Source organism: Phyllostomus hastatus, unplaced genomic scaffold, assembly GCF_019186645.2.
Source record: "Phyllostomus hastatus isolate PE091 unplaced genomic scaffold, TTU_PhHast_1.1 phas_scaffold_555, whole genome shotgun sequence".
Taxonomy (NCBI): Eukaryota; Metazoa; Chordata; class Mammalia; order Chiroptera; family Phyllostomidae; genus Phyllostomus; species Phyllostomus hastatus.
The window spans coordinates 3,877,551-3,896,472 of record NW_025334036.1 but is presented as its reverse complement, the minus strand read 5'-3'; the positions used below and the strand labels follow the sequence as shown (position 1 = coordinate 3,896,472).

Below are 18,922 nucleotides of genomic sequence, written 5' to 3'. Positions count from 1 at the left end.
CCGCCCTCCTGCCCCCGACCTCGGGCACACACCCGCCTCGTGCCCCGCCCAGGCCGGTGTGGGGGGCGCAGCAATGACTCAGTCAGGGTCTGCAGCCACCCGGAACACCGAGTCTCCGGTTTTGCATCTGCACCCACTGAGTCGTGGTGGTGACATTTGGAGCAGTGGCCTTCAGGCAGGTTTAGCTCTGCCCTCGCGGAGGGCGGGAGCTGGAGAGAAACGGGCTTCCTGTGCTCAGTGGGCGGCCTTTCCAGGAGGGCCCCTCGTCACCTTTCCAAGGCCGGGCTGGTGTCTCATGTTTCATCTCGGCTTTAAAAACTTGCAGCAAGATTAGAAACGTAAATCTTGTTACTGGTGCTAATCCCACAAGGATTAAATACACAGCACCTCATCAAAATCCTCCTAGCATTAAAACACAGGTTGCTGTAGCTCTTAGTAAAACAGCCCGGGGAGGGGCTCCCCCACACTGTGGCCGTCAGGTGACCCACATCAGGGGGGATCCCGGGAGGACCTCGCTCTTACCAGAAGGCTGTCCCTCGCTGGGGAGAGACGGCTGCTCCTCACCAACACCCAGCAGCTCGTCCATGATCAGGCAGGGCCTGCCTTCTGTCCCGCTCCGACACATCTGAGTTTAAAGGTCGAGGCCCCCGAAGTGCCAGCACAGCTAGCCACGATTGCTACTCAGCGACCCGAGCTTGTACCTGCTGCCGTGGCATCTGCCCTGGGTCTCCAGTAGTTAGCCTCACAGCTCAGGAACAGTAGGTGTGTGTAAAAGGAATCAGGTGGTGAGAAAATAAGACTTTTACTAAAATGCAAACCCCCGCGGTAACAGTGCTTACTTACAAACTCGGGAAGCGAGGCGAAGGACTTGGGCGCTGGGGTCTGGCGCGGGTCCGAAGGCCGGTGGTGCACCCGCTCGCTCACTTTGTGGGGTTCGGCGAGTCCATTATCTGTTCAGTCGGCCCCCCCCCGTGTGCCGGCCCCAGAACGGGGCCTGGGGCCTGGGCAGCATCTCCGGCCACGCATCGGGGTGCCGCCGGCCGAGTGCCCACTGAGTGCCGGGCCCCTGGGGCACGGTGCTGACCAGGGCCAAGAGCGTCTCGCTGGACGGAGCTGGAAATGTAATAGAGGCTCGTTCAATGTTAGGACAAAACAGAAAGAAACAAATAACTATCCAAGGAGGAACAAAATTAGGAGGCACCCCAAGGGAGTGGTGAACAGTTAAAGAATGCACCTGACCTTGAAGCGAGTCCCTTGGCGCCATTGCTGAAGCAGACGAGCAGCACGCCCACCCCGAGCTGCACAGACCCTGCCGTCCACGAGGGAGGCGGGGGGGCCTTCAGCACGGGTGAGACTGGTCCGGGGGGCTTACACACCTTTCAAAACCTTTTTCTTTATTTTCGCTAGATGTTTTAACCGCCTGGATTCTTTACTGATAAAGCAGTGTACACACGCAGTGAGAACGCTCCAGCAGTGCAGACGCCCAAATACAAGGAGTAAAACTGCGTCCCCGTCCCACCCTGGTCCCCCAGGTCTCCTCCCCAGAAAGTCAGCGTCTGCTGCAGTTGGTAGTGATGACTCGGTCGGATGTGCGTGCCCCTCGAATCCCCTTGAACCCGGTGCCCACCTGGGACGGCGCCGGCCCTCCCCCGCCCCGTGTTTTCGTCCCTCAGCAAGACGCTCGGCCTCGCTCCGCGTCAGCCGTCAGACTCGACGCCATTCTCTTTCACGGCAACTTAACCAGTCCTCCGCGGAGGGAAACTTGGGTCCTTGCCGGCCCCGTGCTGCTCCAGGCAGGGCTGCAGTGGACACGTGTGCACACGCGTGTACATCTCTGCATACATCTGCAGTATAAAGTCCCCGAAAGTGTCGTTTCTGGACCAGAGATCTGTGTTTTTAAGAACAGGCACAACATCCAAACTCTCTTTATGCTGGTCTAACTCATACATGTTTCTTGCCACAGCCCCTAACTTCCCCTGTTGGGTTTTATCTCAGGCTGAGTCTGGGGCTGGGCCTCAGAAGGACGTGATGAATTCCTCTCTCCATGCATGGCCGCTGCCTGCTTCTCCTAACAGAGCTGCTGAGAACATAGCCTGACTTCGCCAGCTTCCCCAGGGGGCTGCTGTTAAGATCATCCCTCCAGGGCAAGCGAGGCCCACACGCCCTCTCTGTCCACAGGTCTCCCCTGTGCGTTTGCGAATGGGCCTGCCTCCCTCGGCACCCTGTCCTTGCGTCACCGAGAACCTCTCCCAGTCCTGCAGGGCACCCCAGCCGTCCCTCTGGACTGAAGCCAGTCTCCCTTCCCTCCTCCACGAGAAGACCCTGCACATGACGTGCACCTGGTACCTTTCCTATCATCGTGAACTGTGACGCACACGGGCACGGCATCCTGCCCTCTCGTGCAGCCTAAGAAGCTGTAGGTCCAAAGGGTTTTGCTCTTGCCGTTGTGTGCGCCTGCAGGCGAACACATGTGCCCGTGCACATGCTGAGCATCCAGATTTCTCACCGCCCCCCTTGAACATGTTACACGTGTGTTCGCTACCCAGGGCCTTGCTTCCCAGGCACTACTGACACCATACTCCCTCTTCTCGTGGGGGCACCTGGGAACTTCTCTCCAGGTGGCATGCACACACATTTCTGTCACTATCTTGGCGTCTGTGCCCTGACCTTCCAGCTCACGTTGTCTCCTGTCTTGGCCGCACCTGACATGACTGCGTGCCCTTCCCTTTCCACCCGCAGGCTGCACCTGGGAGTTCGGAGCCATGGTGACCTACATCAAGAAGACATACCCCCTGACCCAGCTGGTCGTCGTGGGCTTCAGCCTGGGCGGGAACATCGTGTGTAAATACCTGGGGGAGACTCAAGCGAACCAAGAAAATGTCCTGTGCTGCGTCAGCGTGTGCCAGGGGTACAGCGCACTGCGGTGAGCGAGCCCCACCCCCCGCCCCCGCTTCCTTCTGCCGCGGGCCTTTCCGTTCGCACTATGTGTTGGGGTGCCCCAGTGGACCAGCCAGGGGCTGCTCCGTGAGACCACGGGGGATGCTGTGGCAGAGACCACGCAGAAGTTCCTGGGTCGTTTGCTTCCACATCGTACGTGGGGTTGTCCTGTCCGACCCCCAGGCCTGCGACATGCAGCTGTATTTTGGGATCAGGTCTGTAGTTGGGTAAACCAGAGCTCCCTTAGAGCTGCCGTTTCCCTGCGGAGTCTTTGTGGAAGGACTTAATCTGCGTGTGGTCCAGGAGTTCTGTCCAACCGTGGGTCCACGCAGGAACACAGGAGACCTCGGGCAAACCAGAGTCTGTCAGCGGGGCCTCATGCCCCAGACCCCCCTTGCCTGTGGAAGAGCTGAGTCTCAGAGGGCGTGGGAAGGGGTCTGTGGAAGTCATTTAATCTCTGCCCTCACTTTCAAGCACCCGCCCCTCTTGGGCGTCCCAGCCATCACCACCAGGGAGATGACCTCCTGGGTAAAGGTTTATTTTGCTCCTTAGTCTCCTGCCAACCAAACCCCCCAGGATGAGTCACAGGATGCAGCCTGCTCCGCGTCGCCCGTGAGACCGGAGCTGTCCCAGAGGTCTCTCCCCACACACGCATCTCCCCGCACCTTCACATGCATTCATGTTTTTTCCCGTGCTCGCCCTGCACTGTGATGTCTTCGGTGTTGCTAATGGGTCTGACGGATGAGAAAGGGAGGCAGTAACTGTTACTGTCGTCGTCGTCCTTGTTCACTGAGAAACAAGCAGCAGTTCCATCCGTGGATCCCAGAGACCCGCCTGGTGAACTAGCGATTGACCGTCTCACCTCATTAAGGTTTACCTGGGGGATCGTGTCAGAAGTAAATTCACCTCCGTGGGCCCCAGCCCTGGAGACTCTGGTGCAGGAATCTGGGCTGTGTGGCCAGGAGTCCGCGCTGGACACATTTCACAGGGAGTCCTGGTATTTGGTCGTGGTTAGCCGTCACCGGTCTCTCCGCGGTCTCCCCAGCGCTAGCCCCTCGCCCTCCTGTTGGTGACCCTCCCCTCGCTCCCCTTGGCTCTCCAGAGGGCCCGCTGAAGGGGCGTGTCCCCTTGTCCTGGCTCCACCAGACCTGTGCAGCTGCCGGTGCGCTGTCACCATGTGCCCGGAGTTAACCAGAGTCCCCTCCTGCCCGGCCCCTGGGGTGACGGAGAGGAGAGCGGAGGGCCCAGCCTGGAGACTGGGCCCGCCCTCACCCGACTTGCAGGCCAGCCCTCCGCAAGCCTTGAGCCATCTGTAACGTTGGAACCTCTGGAGTCGCTCCCCAGACCCAGTGCTGTGAAATCACTGTGAACGTTGGCTTTGTGTGCAGAGAGCACCGGGTTTGATAAGCAGGAGGATGTGGGGCGTTTTTTTTTTACTGAGCAGACTCTTAAGCGACAAGGAGCAGCCTCATTTCCTTCTGCTGCCGCAGCGCCATCTGCTGTTGGCGAGAGCACACGGTCCGCCCGTTGGACAGGCTGAGGTGCTGGAGAGGCTGAGGACACGGACTGAACCGGCGTCTGCCCGAGGGGAGGACAGAGGGCAGTGAGCAGGAGAGGTGGGGGGAGTTGACAGGCCCGGCCTCGCAGGCACAGGGCTCGGGAGTCACGAGGGTGTGCCGTACGGCAGAGGGGTCACGCTCGCTGGGCTAGACGCACGGCAGCAGTCACTCGGCCAGGTATATAAACGCTGAACAACTGTTGTAGACCTGAAGTTAGCGTGATATTGTATGTCACCTGTACTTGAAGGTTTTTAAACAGATGTTTTAAAAAGGAGATAGGGAACTACCACCTGTGAGATACCATGCATTCTGCAGGCGTGGTCCACGCCACCCCTCTTTGAGGCCGCAAAGATCTTCGTGCTCAGGATCACGTAAGAGTCACCTGAGTGTTTTGCCAGGAGGAGGCAGGCAGGCAGCTTTGTCCTCGGAGCACAGGGCCCCAAAGCCGTGCCAAGGTCCTGTGCAGGTGAGGGAGCCGCCCCCGCCCTGTCTGTGCTGCGGCTGCCCGGTCCCCAGTCCCCCCAACGCTTGCACGAGGACCGCTCGCCGGAGGGCAGTGCCTTGCTTCACACCAGCGAAGCCCTTTTGTCCCGCCGAGGCTAGAGGGCGCTGCGGCTTCCTGGCAGCCCTGCTTCCCGCACGCCGAGGCGGGGCGGGGAGGACTCGCCTGCTCCTGCCGGGGCCAGGCGCGGGGGTCTGGCTTCCGGCGAATCTCTCCCGGTAGAGTCCACAGCGCTGCCCACCCGTCCTCCCTCCCCCACCTCTGGCTTCTCCCGGCAGCATCTCCCCCCGAGCCAGAGCCAGTCCACGGCCCAGACACCAGCACTGCTTCGCTTGCCGTTGTCGGCAAGGGCTGGCTGCTGCCCCCAGACCCCCAGACAGGCTCATGTTGGCGGCATGCTGAGCCGCGAAGGCGGGGCGTCGCTGCCCTGGCGCCATGAGGTACCGCTGATGGGACACGTTCCCTCAGCACCGACAGCTGCCTGCCGGCCCCGGTCGTGTGTGTGGTCAGACTCAGGCCAGCTCTCCGGTTTAATTGGCCATTTGCAACTGTTATAAATGCTGAGGCCAGAAAGCAGACTCACTCTTAACCCCACTAGTTGGCCGGGCACCCCGGCCTGTAGAATTCCCTGCCTGCAGAATCCCACCCACCATCAGCAGGAGCAACGAAGACACCGCCGAGGCCCCCGGGGGGGCCTCCGCCAGGGAACTGTCTGGGTACCTCAGCCCTGGAGCAGTCGGGGCGTGGAAACAGATTCTCTGGATCAACCCTCAGACATGACAGATGCGGAAACTGAGTCTTGGAGAGCAGAAGTGTCTGGTCACGTCAGATGGGCTACAGTTCAGGTTCCCGCTCTAATTCAGTCCCACCGCGGCTGCTGCGCCGGGGCTTACACCAAACAGCAAATAAAGTTTCTTTAGGTCTCTCCCCGCACTGAACCTCTCCACACCCACCCACACCTTACGCACTCAGGGTATTCAGCCAGAAAATCGTGTTTGCATGGTAGGAAGCCAAACAAAGGGTTCGGTCGGAGCGGACTTTGGAACCGGCAGGTTCCGTGACTGCGAGGAGGCCAAGGTGCTGGGGGCGGGTGTTGGGAGGGTCCCTGACAGCGCCTGTGTCCCTGCAGAGGGGTCTCCCTGGGGTCTCGGGTTTCTGCACTGTTTTGGCGTCTCCAAAGGTTTCTGCGCAGATAGCGTGAGTGCCCTGGGGCCCCGTCCCCCCGGAGGGCGCCAGCGCTCTCCCCGCAAGCACTCCTGTCACAGACGCCACCGCTGCCGCCGCCCACTGCCCCACGGTGCCCTCCGCAGGAGGCGGCCCTGTCACTCTCCTGTGCTCCTTCCAGGGCCCAGGAGACCTTCATGCAGTGGGACCACTGCCGGCGCTTCTACAACTTCCTCATGGCCGACAACATGAAGAAGATCATCCTCTCCCACAGGTGCGTCGCCTTCCACTCTCTCTCGGGAGACGGGCTGTCCCTTCGTGGCTGAGTCTGGAGTCACTGGAAGCCAGGACGCTTGTTTCCCAGGGGAAATGAAGGGGCAGGGGTGGTGCAGGTGCTCTGCTGACTGCTTTGTGACTTAGAAGCAAGTCTGTCCCCGGCCCTGGCTGGGTCACTCCGTTGGTGAGAGCGTCCTCCCCATAGGCCAAGGTTGTGGGGTCAATCCCCGGTCAGGGCACATACAAGACTCCACCAACGAATGCTTCAAGAAGTGGACAACAAATCAATTTCCCTCTCTCTCTTTCTCTGAAAATCAACATATACAATTCTTTTTTTTTTTTAAAAAGAAGCAAGCCCCCAAATTCACCAGATTGCTTTTGCCTTTCGTTGGTCCCGGTCAAACCCAAGAGGTGGAAACACTTCGACACCATCCTTCCCCAAACTCAGCATCCTGAGGTGGCTGGTGATTGTTTGGGGGCCTTCTCCTCACCGTGCTGTGCTGTCTGGGGGTCCTGGGGCTCTGCCTGGGCAGCGGTGTGACCGGAGTCCAGCTCCTGGTGCAGAGCGTGGTGTCCTCGGACCTCCCTGCGCCCCCTGCCCCTCCCCTGCTCAGAATCCTCGCTGGGCCGGCCCCCGACCAGCGCTCAGAGCGGGCCTGGCGTGCAGTGGCTCTCAGCAGATCTTATCGGTGACCCATCACGATTATCATCAGTACCGTCTGCCCATCCTCCTAACCGTCCAGCCCCCGCACCCTCTGGCCTCTGCCACACCACTGGGCTCTGGGGAGAGAGCCCTCCCCGTCATCTCTGCTTGTCCAGTTTGTGCAGCCACCCCTGAGAAGGAAAACTGGGCCTTGACCTCCTCCTTCCGCAGCCACTTACAAGTCAGCAGTGCCAGCTCTCCCTCGGAGACGCTCTGAGGTCCGAGGGCATCCGTTCCTCGCACCCCCGGTCAGACCGCCCCCGGCTGGCCTCTGGGCCGGTAGCAGGCTCGGCTGCGCTTATTGTCTGCGTTAGAATTTCTTTAACGAAAATTTGTTTTCCAGCTGTGCCGAGGCATCACTGACACACAAAACGGAAAGGTGTTCCGGGTGTGCCGTGTGATGATTTGTTTGGGTCCTCACCCGCATTTGTTCTCCGTTTGCGTCTGTGTCTCGGTCCAGGCAAGCCCTCTTCGGAGACCATGTGAAGAAGCCCCGGAGCCTGGAGGACTCGGACCTGAGCCGCCTGTACACGGCCACGTCCCTGATGCAGATCGACGACAACGTGATGAGGTGCGAGCCCACGCGGGGGGCCACCCGGCACGGGGTTCCCTCTGCCCCCTTCCGTGTCCCTGGCTCTCCCCTCTGGACACGTGTCCAGTGTTCAAAAACCACAGACGGTTCCACGGACAGTGGGACTCCCAGTGTCTGTTGGGAAATGGGAAGCGGGTCTGCCCCCTGGTTCTGCGTCCCTGCGTGGCAGGACCGAGCCTGAGCTGGGGCTGGCGGTCCACAGCCCCCTCCCCACTGTGTGCGGAGGGGATCTTGGCACGTGGTACACCCCACCCCCGACGGAGGGGAGCCGATAGTCTGTCTCGCTCCAGCTTTCTGGGCCCCTCCCAGGCGGAGAGGCGTCCGCATCCTGGTGCTGGAAGAGACCCACAGCTTCAGGGGCGGGCGGGGGTTCTCTTGTTGAAGACCCCAGTCAGAATAGAAAGGCCAGAGGCCCTAACCTGCATCAGAAAGAAAAGAGGTTTTCAGAGAGCTTCTGGCCAGGGGTGGACTCGGCCTGCTGGTGTTGGAGCTCCGGGCCGCTCGGAGCTTGGGGGGGGCACGCTGCAGTGAAGGTTCCGTCCACTGTCATTTCTCCCTGACCACTGCCCCTCGGCTGGACAGAGTGACTGACCTGAGCCCCTCGCTTCAGTCACAGTGGTCGGGATCACTCTGCCAGGACAGTCTTTTGTAAAGAAAGTTCTAGTAAATGCCTTGGGACTTTGATTTCTGAGTGTGCGTAGAGACGTCTGACTTTATACTGTCTTGAAAGACGTCACATCTGCCAATAGTTACTACAGGTAACACTTAGTGAGTGATTGCGCTGGGGGGGTGGCCACACTGGGACACACTTCGACGTCGTAAATCTCATAGCGCCTTAAGGAAAGTCCTGTCCTTAGCTCCGTTTTATGGATGAGAAGCTCTGGAAACCCCTTGCCTAAGGCCACACAAGCCAGTAAGTGGCAGGGTCAGGATTCGAACCCCATGCCGAGGCCGGTGCTCTTAACCCTAACTCTGGTGCCTGCGAGCAGCCCGCCGACGCAACCAGTCAGTACAGGGGCCGGAGCGGGAACCAGACGCATGCAGTGCTCCCGTCTCGTGACCGGTATTGCTTTGTCCCTCTCCTTTTCGGGCGCCCAGGAAGTTCCACGGCTACCGGTCCCTGAAGGAGTACTACGAAGAGGAGAGCTGCATGCGGTACCTGCACAGGGTGAGTGGCAGCCCTGCCGGCAGGGCCTCGGCCTCACACCCTGGTCCCGAGCACCCCTCCCGGGCCTCCCTGTCAGGGGCTCAGCTGGGGCCTGGCCCACAGTGCTCCGGCCGTTCCCCTGGGTTTATCACGGAACCCAGCCCTGGCCCTCCGGGCCTCCATGTGCGGATCCCAGAGCTGCCCGCCCCTTAGCACGGTGCAGGACCGGGCTGCTCCTGCGTCTGCGCAGCAGCCCTTCCAGCACCCGTTGTCCCCGAGTCGCCCCGTGGCCGTGGGCCCCTGCCTGACCCTGCCCTGGTTCCTCGCAGGCAGTCCGTAGACTCCTCCCAGTCCTGGACCCTTTTTTTGGCCATGGTGTATGTAGTTCATTAGTGCTAGTAAATGCTTTTTTTTTTTTTTTACTAACTAGGTCCTATTTACTAAATCAGACCAAATTCAAGAGTCCAGCCGTGATCTGGCGATCGCAGTAGAATAGGCACATTCGTGTCCCCAGTGAGGAGGGGCATGTGTGTTGGCGAGGGGACTGGTGACACTAGTGCGGTGTCTGGCAGCTGTGATGAGCTTCATGGACACCAACGTCCGTTTGTGGCCAGCATAACCTCCGTGTATTCTTTGCCTGAGCCCCCACCGGCCGGTCTGTCTCGTTCTCTCTGTACGGTCGCTCGTTTTACTCAAACACGGGGCTTCCCCTTACCCCCTGCCCGTGCCCGCCTGCTGGCCTGGCCCACGTGCCCAGCTGACGCAGGCGCTCGAGGGCTGCAGCTCGCCGCTGGCCATGTCAGCCACCCGTCCCCGTTCAGCATCCGCACCCAGGCTCTGGGGCCCTTGCTGACACCATCCCAGCACCGTGGAGCTGTCCAGAGCCAAGGCCAGAGACCCCAGTGGAGCACGGGGCGGTCTGACCCTCCCTGGCCGGGCTGTCCGGGAGTGTCGGCGTGCCCCCGCCGGCACACGCCCGCCAGGGCTGGGGCCGCAGCAGCCGCCAGTGGGGCTGTCGCTGCTGGGGACCCAGGCTGTCCTCAGTCCCCCCGGTCGGTCAGTGCGCCGCACGGTGGCCCCCTTCCCCCTGCCGCAGACGCACGTCTGGTCGTGCCCTCCAGCCTTGACTCCGCGGGGTCTGCAAAACAGAAGCAGTCACTTAATTCTCTGTGTGTTCTTGGCCCAGATTTACGTGCCTCTCATGCTGGTGAACGCAGCCGACGACCCGCTGGTGCACGAGAGTCTGCTGACCATTCCAAAGTCTCTCTCCGGTGAGTGTCTGCCCCCGCCGCCCCCTCAGCCACTCAGCAGACGGCCGCAGTTACTCTGTCACCGTCCCGAGCTGTCCCCTCCCCGCTGTGCTTCCACTCAGCCTGGCCTGGGAGCCCCGGGGCTGCGGTGGGGCCTGGGCAGGACCTTCTCACGCTCCGTCCTGGTGCAGGGGGCAGGCCCATCATCTGTAGCCCTAGACAGGGGCACAGCCAGTCCCCTGGTGCTCGTGAAATTCTTGTCTCGGGGTTCTAGTTCCCTTAAGTCGGAGAGTTTGACTTAGAGAGATAGTTACACTGAAGACTTGACCTGAAGAGCAAAAAAAAAAACAGGAAAGAAGCCAGTTGTGCTGCCCCGTGACAGCCTCCCCATCTGCTTTGAGGGTAAAAATATAAGCAACGGAGCAGGCCGCCCGTGGCTCACGGGAGCGGCACTGCGCGTCCGGCCGGCGCAGCCTCACCCAGCCTCGCCCGCACCGGACAGGAGCCGAAGGGGAGACTAGACAGAGGGTGGCAGCAGGAAACCTTGGGGGGGGTCCCGGTACTTCCCCCCTCCCTCCCCGTCCTCTGTGACGACGTTTCCTCCGCATACCCCGCGCTCCCCGGGCGGCAGAGGGATGCTCGTGGTCCTCTCGCAGCCCCGAGCCGGAGGGGTAGACGATGCAGGAGACGGAGGACCCGGCCCGCCTGAACGGCTGCCAGAGAGCTCTGGCGCGCACCACTCAGCACACGCTGCGCGTGGGGTGGGAGCGGGGCGCCCTCCTGTCACCCCCACCAGCCACGCCGTGGGCTCCCCGCACAGACGCCACCCATGCAGCTGCGCGCGGGCGGCCGACAGAGCAGGCGAAGCGTGGGCTTTCCCCCGCCTCCAGCCGTAGCCCCCTCTGTCACACAGAAACGTGTGCGGTGGTGGCTGGGAGGAGAAGAGGGAAGGGGGTCGGGCGAGAAGAGAGCCCTGGGCCCACGGGTGAGCCAGGAAGCACCACGGCGTGGGCCCGGAGCAGCCAGCAAGGGCCCCGTCGGCCCTTCCCCCGGGACCGCAGCTGCTCCCGTTCCCTGCCGGCTGCCCACTTGAGGGGTGGCCTTCGCCACCCGCACAGCCAGCCTCACCCGTGCAGTCTGGCACCCCGTCAGTCACCTGCAGGGAGTCACTCTCAGGGTGGCCACGGGAGTGTGGGCTCCTTTTAGTACCACCGGCAGCTTTATGTCTCAGCCTTAAAAGATAAATGTCTGTCGTGCAAAGCCACGGACTCCATTGAGGTCCCCTGGTTCTCCCGTGAATAACAGTATAAACGCTGGGCAGTGCGCCCTCCCTCAGCACCCCCTCAGCACACCCCAGGCTCTGCCTGCAAGAGCAGAACCTGCATTTCAAGGTGCTATCCCAGGGGTGTGGATGCACAAAGCTGGAGAGCTCTTGGCTGTAAATCGAGTCCCTTGGGGAGCTTGAGCAGCATCAGTGCCTGGGCCCCCTCTCACCCCACCCCCGCAGAGGCCCTGCTGTAACTGGTCTGGGTGCTGCGTGGGGGTCCTTACAAACCCCGCAAGTTGGACTGTGCAGCCATGTGGGAGAAACACTTAGACATCTGAGGGTCTCTCAAGCTGGTGCCCGTGCTGCCCCAAAGCCCAGCTGCTATTCCCACACCTGCCAGGTCCCAGTGTCGTGTCTGCCCCACGCTCCTCCCTCCCACGCTGATGAACGGGGCAGAGGGGAGGTCGCACGCCCTTGCAGGGGGCCCTCACCGGTGGGGAAGGCCGAGCCACCCCGACCAGCCAGTGCTGGCATGCTGCCCCGGAGCCCCGCGGAGCGCAGTGACTCACCTGGCTGCCTTGCCCCTGCAGAGAAACGGGAGAACGTCATGTTTGTGCTGCCTCTGCACGGGGGCCACCTGGGCTTCTTCGAGGGCTCCGTGCTGTTCCCCGAGCCCCTGACGTGGATGGATAAGCTGGTGGTGGAGTACGCCAACGCCATCTGCCAGTGGGAGCGGAGCAAGCTGCAGTGCTCCGACGCGGAGCAGGTGGAGGCCGACCCGGAGTGAGGCCCCCCGGACTCCGGCGCGCTCCAGCCGCCCTCCTCCGGAGCCCGCGTCCCTCACCGGCTGCTCCAGGTGCCCCGCTCCCCCAGTGACCCGGACCTGACCTCGCACCGTCAGCGGGCACCACCGGGCACACCTGTCGTGGGGTGGGCGGCCCTCCCTGGGCGCCCAGGCTATTTTTGTGCTTAGTTACTGGTTTTCTCCATTGCATTGTCAGCCGTGGCGACGAGCGACAGGCCTCTCCCCGTCTGTCCTGTTTCGGCATATCACGATTGCTTTCAAGCCAATTGCTTCTGGTTTCCCTACGAAACGTGTGTCGGAACAGCCGTTGTGCTTTGCCAGCCAAACGGCTTGTCCCCAAGAACGGTGAAGGATGTCTGTTATTTCGTGGTGGTCGGACGTGCCCTTATGCAGCTCTGGAAAAGAGCTCACCAACCTCAGCCCGCGCTGCAGATGCAGGTCGGCCCGGGCACCTTGGGGGGCCCCGGGCCCCCAAGGCCACACTGTGGCCCCTCACATGGCAGAGCAAACTCCCCGAGTCACAAGCCACACTCGTCCCTCACTATCTCCCGAGATGGTTTCCCTGCACTTTGCTGGTGACGAGGGTGACCTGGGACACTTATTAAAAATTCAGCCTCCCAGCCCCCTCCCCCTGGAGAAGCTGATTCAGTGGGTCTGGGAAGGGGCCTGGGGATTTTAGTTTTTGACAAGTGCCCCCGGTGGTTCTCATCACCAGGCAAATTTGGGCAACAGTTCTCCGCAAGGCCTTTAAATTGGGAACATTTCAGATTTGAAACTGTGTTAAAATTCACAGTCCCAGATGTCACCCAGCTCCCAGGAGTCCCCGGGAGAGCGAGGTCTGCCCTGCACGGCGGCCCCTGTGGGTGCCAGCGTGGGGGCCCGGCTGGGGGTGAGGCTCGTGGGCTGCCCCCGACCCTGCTTCTCCCTGGCGGCACGACCCTGGGACAGTCCCTCTGGACTCGAGTTTCTTCCCCTGGAAAGGGGGGGACCCGGACCAGGTAACATGCCAAGATCGCTGCCGGTCCTGAAGTTCAATGACAAACGCACTTTCCCGGGGTTTGAGAGAACATCCCTCCGGGGAGCCTGGGCGCTCCCCTCCGTCCGAACTTGCAGAGTCCTCGCTGCCTTTCCCCGTCTTTGTCCTCGGGCCATCGAAGATTTTGGTTTTTTGTTTTACCACGCCCTCATTTGTGTTTTCATTTTCTTAACCCAGGTCTCTGTAATTCTGGCTTTTGATACCAAGCAGTTCAAAAGTTGGACCTGTGTTTGGGGAAAGGTCTTTCCAGCTGAAGGAGGTGGGGTTCTGAAAGCAGATCTTTATCTTGATAGCCTAGTGTGACCTGTTGGGGGGGGTCTTTCCAGAGGGTGTCTGCTCAAGTGACAGTCTTTCGAGCGCTTCCTTCTCCAGTCCTGGGGTACTTGGGTGTTAAAACCCTGCACTTTGAGAAATCAGCAGCGTCTGTCTGGAACTATGAGCAAAATTGCCTGCATACTTTAAGATTTCTCCCAGCTTCATCTCCTTTGCTCCAGGACAGGCAAGAATAGAAAAAGTGGGTCTGGGTGGATGCCTAAAGGGTGCAGGGGGGCCACCTGGGGGCTTGGGTGCTGCCCCTGGTGGCCACAGGTGGGTACAGCGTGGGCGTTGGTCCAAGCGACTAGGACAGTTACGTCTGTAGCCTGAAGAGACCATTTGCTGACCATCACCAGGTCATCTTAACAGGTCACATGAAAAACAGCCATTCTCTCCGGAGACGGAGACTGCTGTGGCCTCGGCTTTGCGTTGGCTTACCCGAGCACGCACATCAGACTCATCCTGGTGACTCTCCGCCAAGTAGTTACTTTTTAGTGCTTTTTCCTTTCCGTGTTGTCCAGCACACAGTGGCACTTTACCATCTAACCCTCGGTGTGGGCGCTAGTCCTTGCCCCTTGTCACTTTTCCCTCCGCCTGACAATCACAGCAGTAATCTGGAAGGTTTGCAGTCCTATTCCCCACAACCCCTCCGCCTCTTATGACTTCCCCTGAAATTAGGTGCACGCAGCCGTGACTGACGGGTTTGCGTGACCGTCCCGGGAAGCGGGTGGCTCCTCTCCATTTGCCCCAGGTTGCACCTCTGGACTCGCGCTGAGAAAGGAGTGGCCAGGTCCCAGCTCCGTTCAGGAGGAGAGAGGACAGTCCTGTTGTCACTTTCGGGACAACAGGAGTCCTGGGGGCCTGCCCTGCACAGCAGGCTGGGTGGCCCCGTGGAGGAGAGGAGGGGCTGGGGGCGTCTCCTGCGTCGCCACACACCCGGCGTGCGCCCCGCGGCACTGCGGGGGCCGTGTCCCAGCTGCACCCCCTTCCGTGTGCGCCCCGGAATGGCGCTCAGTTCTTCGGTCTGGCTCACCCGGAGGCCACTGGAGCCCCCTGCTCGGGCCCCAGGCCCTCGGGCAGGGAGAGGAGGATGGGACCGCGGCTGCTGTCGCACGGGAGAGCGCTCGTGGGCCCCTGCGGGAGAGCACAGGGGCAGGGCACCAGCAGGGAGGCGCGCTTGCCGAGTAAACGGGGGAGGGGCGTTTACACCGGGCCCGCTTGGCCTGCCCCCAGCCTGCCTTTGCTTTTCCCCCTGAAGTCGTTCGTTCCCAGTGGTAGCGTGAGTGCCGTTCCTGTTAGTAAGGTCCTGCTCGGGCTGAAACTAGGCTGAATTTTCAGAGGGCGCTGGAGCGCTGCCTTTGAGCATCCGGTTAAGGCTGTAGGTTGCACAGACCACTCTGCCGCAGGAGCGACACAGTGAAATCCAGGAGGGAGGGAGGCACCCACGCCCGCCCCGGTCGGCCTCCCTGCCTCCTAGACAATTTTGAGGCCACTGGCGACAAGCAGCTGGTCCGAGTCAAATGCGGATTTTCTGGAAAATGGTGTTGGGTCTCCTTGATGCGTTTATGGCAGAAGAGAGTTTAACAGCCTTGAAGAAAACCTCTTAACTTCCCGCTGTGAGTTTGCGCCAGTGATTCCAGAGCAGAACAGAGAAGGCGGCTGTTTGCAGTCCCGATAATCTCGCCAGCTCTCGGTGGCATTTCACGCTGACAGGGGTCCCCGGGACAGACTGTCTGGTGGCAATGCACCTTTCTCGGCTTGGCGTTACGGAAGCAGGGTCCAGGAGACTGTCCCTCACTCACACTGGATGGGGGAGCGATCGCCTCCCCGCTGAGCCCCCGTCACCTTAGACCGTCTGAGACCACCCCCTCTGCTCGCACATCACGTCCCTGGACATTCCCACTCGCCCTCCACAGCTCGTGGAAACGGGTGGGTGCAGGCCCCCGGCCCACCTCCAGGGGACTTGGAGAGGGAGCTACTGCGTTAGGCCTTGCTGGTGAAGACCCTCCACCTTGCCCTTGCCCTGTCTTCAGCTTGGGGGCACCACTGCAACCAGGCAGATACCCCGTCCTTTCGTGTGACTCAGGCGGAGCCCCGAGAGTTGCCGCAGCAGAAACCCCCCCAGCCGCCGCCTTCACTGACGCCGGCCCTCTGGGCGGCCGAGCGTGTGCGCCTGGCATCCGAGTGAGAGCGCTGTTTGTCGCCGCCGTGTGACCGGAGATCATTTTGCCAGCTCCAGGGAGACCGTGTGCGTGTTCTCGTTTGTGCCGGCCAGGCCAGCAGACGTCCGAGATGCGAGAGGCTCCCTTTGCTGTGGCGTCGATTCCGGCTCGGAGCTCAGCTGAAGGCCAGAAACATCACGCTGAGTTGAGGGAGCTCTCGGGTGTTCATCTTCGAGGCAGGACAGGAGAGTTACCGAGAAGCCCTCCCCTGCAGCGTCTGCTCACAGCACATCTGGACTCACTTCCTCTGTCCCGAAAGCCTTAACTCGAACATCCCCTGGTGCCACGGTGTCGTGGTGCTGGGATTCCCGTTCTTCTGCCGAGGACGTCTGCGGGGAAGCCACGCGCAAAGCCGGGGGATTTCTCCCTTCTCTGTGGCCCGTTTGTTCCTTGTTGTGCCAGGAACCCCCACCCTCGGTGACCCGAGGGGCCCAGAACCCACCGACCACCACGTCCCTGACGCCTTTCTTCCTTCTTGGCCTCACTCTGTTGCTCAGAGCCGCTCTAGGCGGCTCGGATGCTTCCGAAACCATGAGAAACGGCCTGTCTGGGGCCCGCAGAGGCCCAGCAATGGAGGGGAGTCAGCTCCCACCTCCATTCTCTTAGCAGAGGGGAGTGACCCCTCTTCGGGGGGACGGATTGCTTCTGCCAAACTATCTGAGGCTGAGGGCAGGGGGAGCGGCCCCTGCTGGCGGCGAGACCGGACTGCTCCCCCAACAAAAGCTGCTCCTCCTGCCTGTGCTGCTGCTGCCGCTGCCCCCGGATGCTGCAGCCGGCATCCTTGGGAGCAGGCCGCGGAGTCCAGCTCACCAGCCATTGTGGACCCCCAGACAGTGCACAGCTGCCCTTTGGCAGAGTTAGCACCCCGCTCCCCATGTTTTCTGAGCTGTTTGTTTTTCCTGGCAGGTATGTGGGTGTCTCTAATGAGTGAGAAGACATTACTTTCTATTAATACTGGTCGGTTAAGCCTTCTTCTTCTGTCAATTAGTAACAAGATCTATAACCTACCTTTTCCCCCTCCCAGTCCCCACAAGCCAAGAAATCTCCTATTGCCATAAGTTGGGGACCGTCCACGTATCACACCTGCAGACACACCCTTCATCTCAGTGGGCGTTCTCTTCCCAGCCCACCCATGCTGAGCAGCCCACCATCCCCTAGAATCGTCGCCAACGCCCTCGGGCCCCAGGCTGTTCGTGTGGGTGTAGAGTTAGGTGTCCTTTGGCGTTTGATTTGGCCTCTTCGGTTTCCCCAAAGCACAAGTCCATGTAGAACCCTGTCACCTCTCCCAGCAGTGCAGGTGACCCGGGCCTCTCCCGCTGCCTCAGGAAGACCGTCACTGTACCTGAGCTTCTGACTCCTGCCGCTGCAGCTGCCTTAGCAACACCCGGGGGAGGCGAGGGGGGCAGGGACCCGGCGTGCGTCTCCCCCTTCCTGGCTGGACTCCCCTCAACCACGTTCTTCTGTTGGCAGATCTGCTTCCAGACTGATTTCCAAGAACCGTCACTTTCACATTCCTAATTTTGGTTTTGTTTGCATTTTCTGAAACTTAAAATGCTGCCCTGAAAGTAATGTGTTTCTGAGTTTGTGTTCTGAAAGCCTCCGTGCTGCCGGATTATGGGGAGAAACGCGGGATCCTCCAGCATCGAGGTGTTTAAGATTTGCAACTAGCAATGCAACTTTTTCTAAATATGAGGATATTTACCTTTATTAAGGAATTATACTAAACAATGATGTCCTTGGTCACTTTATGTTCTTGTATTAGTTTGGTCCTATTTTGATTCTGTGTGGTGGTAAACAAAGATCATTACAAGCAAAAACTGTAATTTTGTTATCTTTGATTCGATGGGATTTCTTTACTTAAAAAAATTAAAGACTAAAAACGTGGCACGGCTGTGTGTTTTCTGTATAGGGGGGCTTCTCCATCTGAAAGGACGCTCGGCCCCGGCCAGGCAGCTCAGCTGATCAGAGCACCGTCTCAATACACCCAGGTTGCAGGTTCGATCCCCGTCAGGGCACATACAAGAAGCAACCAAGGGATGCGCCAGTAAGTGGAACAACAAAATCGATGTTTCTCTAAAAAAAAAAAAAAAATCATAAATAAAGGGATTCTTCCTATGTCTTCACTCAAGTGTAAGCTTGAAGAAAACGGGCCAAACACCAAGTTCTCATCGCGACTTATCTTAACTCAGCCTTGCAAGCAAATACCGGGGAAATGACCAGCCCACGGGTGTCTTCACAAGCCCATCTGTCCAGGCAAGGGAGCCGAGGCCTGAGATGAGTGAGAAATCGCCTTTTAATCTATAAGGGGAACCGCATAGACCAGGCGGAGGTTAGGTGGAACTGGCAGTGGCCGAGGGCAGTCCCGGTGCTTTTCCGCTCGTGCTCGTTGAACAGACGGGGCGGCCTCTGCTGCAGTTGAGACTGGACTGGGCTGGTTCGGTGGTGGTGGTGTCTGTCCTCCTTGCTGCCTGCCCGAACCCAAGCCAGGGGTCTGCCAGGGCCGAGTGCTGGCCCCTCCGGGAGAGTTACCCATGCTCCCCACCCGGGAGCCTGCATTCCAAGGCGTCTCCCCCCCCAGCCGTGCAAAGCCTTGGAAAGGTGGGGCGGCAGGGCGCGGGGGGGGCGGCTGGCTTTGGACAACGTGTGTTAACACACAGCCTGAAAATGGCCCGCACCAAATGGCAAAGCGCACCCCTCTCCGGGAAGCAACTCCCCCCCCCCACACCGATCCCTCACGAAATAGCCAGAATCTGGGTCCGAGAGGACCAGCTCGCAGAGGACACTGCCGATGAAAAGCACTGCAGGGAAGACGCCTCGGGTCCAGGCCGCCGGGTCGATGCCAGCGGCTTGCCGACGTGGTCCGCTCGCAGCCGCGCCCATGCTGCGGATTCGTCCTCGGCGACCTTCATCTCCAGTCACCCGCTGTCCCGATGGCCCTAACACATCTTTATCATACTTTCTGCTAACAGGCCCCTTAGCCGTAGCCCTCTAGGGAGCACTTGCCCAAAGTAAGGACCAGACACCCACACCTGGATGGCCCGCCATAGGTACGACAGCCCCCCCCCATTTCCCTCTTGGGCATTATCCCCCCACCCGCAAAGGGTGGCCTGTCGCGGAGTGGCTGGGAAGACCTTACAGGCTGTTTGG

The 18,922-nt window shown here is 60.4% G+C and overlaps 1 protein-coding gene across 5 annotated transcripts in view; it reads left to right on the top strand.

The window, feature by feature from the left end:
• ABHD2 (abhydrolase domain containing 2, acylglycerol lipase) overlaps positions 1-17,659 on the top strand; it is a 60,926-nt gene extending 43,267 nt beyond the window's left edge. For all 5 annotated transcript variants that reach the window (XM_045824740.1, XM_045824741.1, XM_045824743.1 and 2 more), the window contains 6 exons: positions 2,740-2,923; positions 6,344-6,436; positions 7,602-7,712; positions 8,832-8,901; positions 10,067-10,151; positions 11,988-17,659. In XM_045824740.1, the coding sequence (XP_045680696.1) occupies positions 2,740-2,923; positions 6,344-6,436; positions 7,602-7,712; positions 8,832-8,901; positions 10,067-10,151; positions 11,988-12,184 (740 nt within the window). In that variant the 3' untranslated portion in view covers positions 12,185-17,659. The remainder of the gene's footprint in view (positions 1-2,739; positions 2,924-6,343; positions 6,437-7,601; positions 7,713-8,831; positions 8,902-10,066; positions 10,152-11,987) is intronic.
• Positions 17,660-18,922: the final 1,263 nt, after the last annotated feature.